General features: G+C 50.3%; 1 protein-coding gene across 1 annotated transcript in view; it reads left to right on the plus strand.

Annotated features, from left to right (window-relative positions):
- The window catches only part of KCNB1 (potassium voltage-gated channel subfamily B member 1), a 92,008-nt gene extending 84,722 nt beyond the window's left edge, over positions 1 to 7,286 (plus strand). Inside the window, exon 2 of the mRNA XM_077778286.1 lies at positions 4,267 to 7,286. Coding sequence (XP_077634412.1) covers positions 4,267 to 6,276 — 2,010 coding nt within the window. The 3' untranslated portion in view covers positions 6,277 to 7,286. The remainder of the gene's footprint in view (positions 1 to 4,266) is intronic.
- Positions 7,287 to 8,340: the final 1,054 nt, after the last annotated feature.

Consider the following 8,340-nt stretch of genomic DNA (forward strand, 5'->3'; position numbering starts at 1 on the left):
GGTGAAAATAAATTACCCAAATAATAATTTAATAATATAATGTATATTAAGTGGCCGTTATGTGCTAAGTGCTCGATTACTTTCATCTCCAGATGACTTTCATCTCCATTCGAGAGATAAGGAAATGGAGGCTCGGAGAGGGGAAAGGATTTGTCCAAAGCCACACAGCTGGGAATAACAGTGTCAGGACTCAAACCCAGATCCAAAACCAGCTCATAAATAAGTATAAGGCTGTGGAGTAATAGTAGCAATAAAAGCTGATCTAGGGGCCCTACGAATTCACTCAATTCTCATTGCAGCCTTGCACTAGACACCGCCCTCCCCCCGCCCCCCGATCTTACAGATAAGGAAACTGAGGTACAGCAGGTTTAACTCCCATTTGGAAGTGCCCTAGCCAGGAAGTGTGGCCCTGACTCTAAATTTTTTTTTTTAAATAGTATTTTTTTTAATGTTTTATTTATTTCTAGGAGAGAGAGAGAGAGACAGCGTGAGCAGGAGAGGGTCAGAGAGAGAGGGAGTCACAGACTGAAACAGACTCCAGGATCTGAGCTGGCAGTCAGCACAGAGCCCGACGCGGGGCTCGAACCCACGAACCGCGAGATCATGACCCAAGCGAAAGTCGGACGCTCAACCGACTAAGCCACCCAGGCGCCCCATACATTTTTTTTTTTTTTACATTTATTTATTTTTGAGAGACAGAGTGAGACAGAGCGTGAGCGGCGGAGGGGCAAAGAGAGAGGGAGACACAGAATCTGAAACAGGTTCCAGGCTCTGAGCTGTCAGCACAGAGCCCAACGTGGCACTGAAACCTACAGACAGCAAGATCATGACCTGAGCCAAAGTCAGATGCTTAATCGACTGAGCCACCCAGATGCCCTGTGTGGCCCTGACTCTAAAGGCTCCAGTGGGTCCAGGAAAGAAAACACTCTTGTGGGCAGGGTCAGGAGGGGGTGCAGAGGAAGACCCTGCATGCCATCTTGGGGAAGGAGGCCTGAGGCGCTCTGACCTTCCCAGCACAGCCCTGAGCAGCAGGCAGCCCTCCCCCACCAGGATCCAGTGAAGCCTCTGCCCCCTTTTCTTCTTTTCTAGGCATCCTGAGGCTAAGAGGAGGGAAGGGGAGGGTGCATTCTCAGGTACGAAGGTGGTGCCCTCCTTAAAATAACAAGCCCTAAGGACTGTACGTAATATGCCGGGTGCATAATTCATGCGTCTGTCAGCAGAACAGCAATTATGTGGGCCTTCCCTGGAGTTGTCTGGGGGTTAGAAACTGGAGCAGGCTTCCCTTGCCAGCCTCTGGGGGAAATGGGACCTCCCAGCTGTTAAAGGAACAGGCTCCCCGGAATCAGCTCCCTCCTGGCTGGGGGGGGTCAGTGCCCAGAACAGCAGCCTGCCAGGCTCAGCCTACGGCGCTGGCTGGGGGTCCCCAGAAAGCCAGGGCCCACTCTGTGTCTAACCCTGTGCTGGTAACTCTACGTGCGTAACCTCCTTGTCCCCCACTCTATAATTTATGAGGGGCTGGCTATCAGTATAGCCCAGGACTTCTCAACCTTCGTACGATCGACATTTTGAGCCAGATAATTCTTCACTGTGGAGCTGGCTTGTGCAAGGTCAAGGTCGGATGTAGCGTCTCTGGCCTCCATTCACCTGCTGCCAGCAGTATCTCCCTCCCCCAAGTTGTGACAACCAAAAATGTCTATGGAATTTGCCAAATATCCCCTGGGGGGTCAAAATCATCCCCAGTTGTGAATGACTAGAATATCCCCATTTTACAAATTTGAAAACTGGGGCAAGGAAAGTTTCAATGCCAAGGCCACCCAGCTGGAGTCTACCTCTAGGACCCACACTCCTAACTCAGTGCTGGAGTTCCCAAAGTGTGCTGCCGAAATGCTTTATTCCAATAAGCACACATTTATGTTAATGAATATTTAACACATCTTCCCCTAGCACACAAACTCAGCATCTTTGCAAATGTCATTTCTTAGGGCGAGGCTAAAATAGAACAGAGAAGGTGAGCAGTGTGTGCTGTTGTTGCTGTTTTACTATCGAATAAAGAGTACAGGCAGCAAAAAGATGCGTACAGAAGGATGTCAGTCCTGAGCAAGACAAAACAGTAATTTGTTAGGGACATCTACCTCTGTACTAAAACTCTACAGATGAGGCACCTGCGTGGCTCCGTCGGTCAAGCATTTGACTCTGGGTTTCGGCTCAGGTCATGATCTCACAGTTCGTGGAGCTGAACCCCACATCAGTTCTGCACTGTCACTGCGGAGCCTGCTTGGAATTCTCTCTCTCCCTCTCCCTCTGGCCCTCCCCTACTTGAGTTCTTTCCCTCCCTCCCTCCCTCCCTCTCTCTCTCTCTCTCTCTCAAAAATAAATTTTAAAAAACTCTACAGAAAAGACAAGGGAGGAGAAAAAGTTCTGGTTACCCACGGGGTGAGGAAGGACCTGCGAGAAGGTCAGCCGGCATTTCTGTTCCACACCCGGTGTGTTTTCCTGGGTGGTGGGTTCACAGGTGTCCATTTGATTATGTTTCGTAAATATATATAAACTTGACCTACTTTTACGTGTATCGGATATTTCTTTTTACAGTGATTACAAACGTTTTTGCTTTTTTGGTGTGTGCAAATCAAGGAATTAACACTCAAAACTTTTGTATTAAAGACACAGGGTACGTTGGGGGCACCTGTGCGGCCCGGTTGGTTAAGTGTCGGACTTCGGCTCAGGTCATGATCTCACGGTTCATGAGTTGGTTCCCCGCATGGGGCTCTGTGCTGTCAGCATACAGCCTGCTTTGGAGCCTCTGTCTCCTCTTTCTGCCTTTCCCACGCTCACACTTTCTCTCTCTCTCTCTCTCTCTCTCTCTCTCTCAAAATAAAAATACAAATAAACAGAAGCCAGACTGAAAACTGAATTCTGGTCCTGTTCCTTCCACTTGTCACTCTGGAACCTGGGCAGCAGTGAGCAAACACTTGGGGAGCCCCTGCCCTGGGCTAGGTGCTAGGGCTGCGGAGACCAGGCTCTGAACCCATCCCTGAGCAGTGATGGACGCACACATCTCCGTAATGGGATGTGTGTAAAAGCACCCAAGGTAAGGCAAAGTGTTGAGGGAACTCAAAGGATGGAGCGGCCAGTCCCTCTGCAGGAATCACCTCTGCAGAGAGGGGCCACAGGGGCTGGGTTTTAAAAGATGGACTGGAGTTCACCGAACAGAGAAGAAGAGACACAGACACGTGGGATTGATGTGGCCAGAGAAATGTGACGTTTGGGAGCCTGTGGCAGGAGAGGCCCTAAGAGAGAGGTCGAAGTAAAAATGTAGGCTTGAAATGGTGGGGGAAAGGGAGAGAAGCAAACCATGAGAGACTCTTGAATGCTGACAAAAACTGAGGACTGATGGATGTGGGGGGGAGGGGGGGATGGGCATGGAGGAGGACACTTGTGGGGATGAGCACTGAGTGTTATGTGGAAACTAATTTGACAATAAACTATTAAAAATAAAAAAAAAACCCCAAAAAAATACATCATCAAACATAATTCAATACCTAAATAAAAATATTTTAATATAAAAAAAAATGTAGGCTTGACCACCGTGCGTTGTGCGTAGGGATTGATTGCAAAGAATGGAAAACTTTCACATGCAGGCAGCAACGGCATTTGCTCACAGGATATAGCAGGCCATTTTGGAACAGGGCCGGAAGCAAAGACCAGCCATGCCACTCAGAGCCTGGGCAATCTCAGCTGACGGGCTGGTGTGGGGTGTGGGCTGAGAGATCGCCCCCTTGAAGATCGCTGGTGTTTATCAGACACTCCCTGTGTGCTGCTGGAAGCTGTCCCAACTTTGCACACGTTAACACATTTACTTTTCATAGCAGCTCTCTGAGATAGACACTGTTATTTACCCTCCCATTTTGCAGATGAAGAAACTGAGGCTTAGAGAGAAAAAACAACTGGCTCAAGGTAAGAAGTGGCCGAGCTGGGATTTAAACCCAAAACAACCAGACACCAGAGCCCAAGCTCTTAAGTTGCTGCCCTATGCTCTCTTTCAAACCTCCTTAGCTCCAAATCATTGCAGTCTCTGGGCTTTGGTTTCTACATGTGACAAAAGATGGTTTGAATAAATGACCTTTTTAGCTCAAACACCCAGCCATTAAGTGACTAGTGAGATATGAAAATGCTCTTGAACGGTTGAGGAGCCCCCGCAGACCAGGGTGTTAGGAAGATCATCCTCTCGAAGGTTAGTAACTCAATCCCACTCTCTTCTCCTTGCAGATCCTGGCCATCATTTCCATCATGTTCATCGTCCTCTCCACCATCGCTCTGTCGCTCAACACGCTGCCCGAGCTGCAGAGCCTGGACGAGTTTGGCCAGACCACAGACAACCCCCAGCTGGCTCACGTGGAGGCCGTGTGCATTGCATGGTTCACCATGGAGTACCTGCTGCGGTTCCTCTCCTCACCCAAGAAGTGGAAGTTCTTCAAGGGCCCGCTCAATGCCATTGACTTGTTGGCCATCTTGCCGTACTATGTCACCATCTTCCTCACTGAATCCAACAAGAGTGTGCTGCAGTTCCAGAATGTCCGCCGCGTGGTCCAGATCTTCCGCATCATGCGTATCCTCCGCATCCTTAAGCTCGCACGCCACTCCACTGGCCTCCAGTCCTTGGGCTTCACCCTGCGAAGGAGCTACAACGAGCTGGGCTTGCTCATCCTTTTCCTCGCCATGGGCATCATGATCTTCTCCAGCCTTGTCTTCTTTGCTGAGAAGGATGAGGATGACACCAAGTTCAAAAGCATCCCAGCCTCTTTCTGGTGGGCCACCATCACCATGACGACAGTTGGGTATGGAGACATCTACCCCAAGACTCTCCTGGGGAAGATTGTCGGGGGACTCTGCTGCATCGCAGGGGTGCTGGTGATTGCTCTTCCCATCCCGATCATCGTCAATAACTTCTCTGAGTTCTACAAGGAGCAGAAGAGGCAGGAGAAAGCAATCAAGCGGAGAGAGGCTCTGGAGAGAGCTAAGAGGAATGGCAGCATCGTATCCATGAACATGAAAGATGCTTTTGCCCGGAGCATCGAGATGATGGACATCGTGGTGGAGAAAAATGGAGAAAATATGAGTAAGAAGGACAAGGTGCAAGATAATCACTTGTCTCCCAACAAATGGAAATGGACAAAGAGGACACTGTCTGAAACTAGCTCAAGTAAGTCCTTTGAAACCAAGGAGCAGGGGTCCCCTGAAAAGGCCAGATCGTCATCTAGTCCTCAGCACCTGAACGTCCAGCAGTTGGAAGACATGTACAATAAGATGGCCAAGACCCAATCCCAGCCCATCCTCAATACCAAGGAGTCAGCCACACAGAGCAAACCAAAGGAAGAACTTGAAATGGAGAGTATCCCCAGCCCCGTAGCCCCTCTGCCCACGCGTACAGAAGGTGTCATCGATATGCGAAGCATGTCGAGTATTGATAGCTTCATTAGCTGTGCCACAGACTTCCCCGAAGCCACCAGATTCTCCCACAGCCCCTTGGCGTCACTTCCCAGCAAGCCTGGGGGCAGCATGGCCCCAGAGATGGGCTGGCGGGGAGCTCTGGGCGCCAGTGGGGGGAGATTTGTGGAGGCCAACCCCGCCCCTGATGCCAGCCAACGCTCTACTTTCTTCATTGAGAGCCCCAAGAGTTCTATGAAGACGAGCAACCCCCTGAAGCTACGAGCACTTAAAGTCAACTTCATGGAGGGTGACCCCAGTCCGCTAGTCCCCGTTCTGGGGATGTACCATGACCCTCTCAGGAACCGGGGGGGCGCTGCAGCTGCTGTCGCTGGACTAGAGTGCGCCACACTCTTGGACAGGCCTGTACTGAGTCCAGAGTCCTCCGTCTATACCACAGCAAGTGCTAGGACACCCCCCCGGTCGCCTGAGAAACCCACAGCAATAGCATTCAACTTCGAAGCAGGTATCCACCAGTACATTGATGCGGACACGGACGACGAGGGGCAGGTTCTCTACAGTGTGGATTCCAGCCCTCCCAAGAGCGTGCATGTGAGCACCAGTCCCAAGTTCAGCGTCGGGACAAGATCAGAGAAGAACCACTTTGAAAGCTCCCCCTTACCCACCTCCCCTAAGTTCTTAAGGCAGAACTGTATTTACTCTACAGAAGCATTGACTGGAAAAGGCCCCGGTGGTCAGGAAAAGTGCAAACTCGAGAACCACATCTCCCCCGACGTCCGCGTGTTGCCAGGGGGAGGGGCCCACGGAAGCACACGGGATCAGAGCCTCTGAGCTACCCCACCTGCAGCAGAGACTTGTGGCAAAAGACCTCAGAGGCGTGCTGTGAGCTTTTCTGCACGAACTCTGGAACAGAAAGGCTCTGCAGAGCCCGCAGACAGGAGAAGCACTCCAGAGGAGGCTCCCTAGGGCCCTGAGAGCCATGACAGGTACAATAGAATGAAGTCGGCCAAGCCACAGGCTATGGCGTCTCCTTGTAACAACTCTACTGCCCTCTTTGGGAGAGGGTACGGGCAGAACTCATAGCCACCACTACCACATGCTAGACCTAACCAAGGCCGCCTACTCTTCTGTCACGGCTCTCCATCACGGCCTCAGGGGGTGACATCTCCATCCCTCGGGCTTCGGCTGGAGAAGGATGCCGGACAACAAGTGGCCGGGTTGTCTGATTCAGTTCCGGGTGTGGCCTAGCCACCGCGAGGAACTCCTGCACATCACCTCCCGATTGGATCCCACTGATAGAAGGCTACAGAGGATGCTCACGTCATGGGGAAGTTTCTGCACCGTAAACCACGGTCCCAGCGCAAAACCTTTAGTCAAATGTCTTCATTGACTTCAGTGTTCCGTAGTACCTGAGATTTTATTTTGAGATATCATCAGGGTGAGTTGCACCACTTGTACTTGATTCTAATTGCCCCCTGGCAATCTGGGAAGGGTTCAGACGGCAGGCACTCAGCCAACAGTGTGAACTGTGAGCATTGCTTTAGGGTTGTATAAGGAAAACCCTCTCTGTACATCATTAGCGTAGACTCAAAAGATATGCAAGTGTCAAATATGCAAAAGAAATAGCTTATTCAAAGAGACTGTATGTTACCGAAGAACAGAATAAAATCTGTTTTTTTTTTACCTGCGAAAATGAAAGGGAAAAAAAAAAATTCCCCAATTGAAATGCCCAGTTCAGACTTTTGAATACTTCCTGTGGCAGCAGGAAAGCATCTACTATAATAGAAATTCTTTTTTGTTTCCTGTGGTATTCAAGTTTAAAAAAAAAATGTTAAAATAAAAAGCACTTTATGTTTTTCAAAAATAGGTTCTACCAGGGACAGTGTCGAGATCTCGCACTTTAAAACAAGCACTATTTTCCGTGGGCCACTTTCTGGGACTGCAGTTGGGTTGTTGACTACAAGCCTGTGTCTGGCCGCAGTGGGTGATGTTGGGCTGGGATTGCTGTCTGCCGTGTCAAACTCTGTGGGCTCCTTCCCTGTCCCTCTGAAGCTTCCTGTCAGCCCCCTTGCGAGGAAGGGTACTTGAGCCCTTGAGTGGGGCCTCTCATGGAGTCATGTGTACGGGAAACACGCGCATCTCAGAAGAATACAGTAGGCGGTGGGCATTGGGTGTTTACTCTGTTCTCTTTCTTGTCAACCAGCTGTTGGTGTGTTTTCAGTGTCACTGTCTGTACTTGAACTCAGCTCTCCCTTCTGCAGCCATCAATGCAGCCAGTACAGACAAAAGCAATAAGTATTTGTGTGCGTTGTGAATGGTTCTGGTGTGTTTCTTAGTGTTGGTCTTCCTGTCGTAGTTCGATGCCCTGGCGTTGGCCTGCGTGATTTCGGTCCACAGGATGGTGGCATTGGGCCGTTCCTCAGTTCAGAAACATTGAGCCCAACATTGGGTTGAGCCTCTGGTTAGCATGACACCATGCTGTTGGCCCATCTGTCGGTAAAGATGACATGTCGTTGACCTGCCTGTCTGTAGTACAATGGACCGATGTTGCTCTCTAAACACAACTTTGATGGATGGTGTCCCAAGTACAGTAGTGTAGATCTGCCAACCCACTGCACCGTGACAGGCATACGTTTTCCTGATGGAACGTACATGGTGTGGGTCGCCTGTTCTTCAGTGTGTTATTGGTCTGCCTGTTAGTGTAATGGCCTGAGCCACCCGTCAGTACACAGGTAATCACGGAGTCCTTCTGCCTGCCCTCTGTACAGTGACGTGAGGCTGGCCGCCTGTCACAGGTGTGATGGCACGGAGTCATTCCACCGCCCTTAAAAACACATGTACTCCGCTGAATGTGCACCTGGTTCACACTGCTTCTCAGTGTCTCCAAGGACTGTG

This window comes from Crocuta crocuta, unplaced genomic scaffold (genome assembly GCF_008692635.1).
Source record: "Crocuta crocuta isolate KB4526 unplaced genomic scaffold, BGI_CrCroc_1.0 scaffold27, whole genome shotgun sequence".
NCBI classification, from domain to species: domain Eukaryota; kingdom Metazoa; phylum Chordata; class Mammalia; order Carnivora; family Hyaenidae; genus Crocuta; species Crocuta crocuta.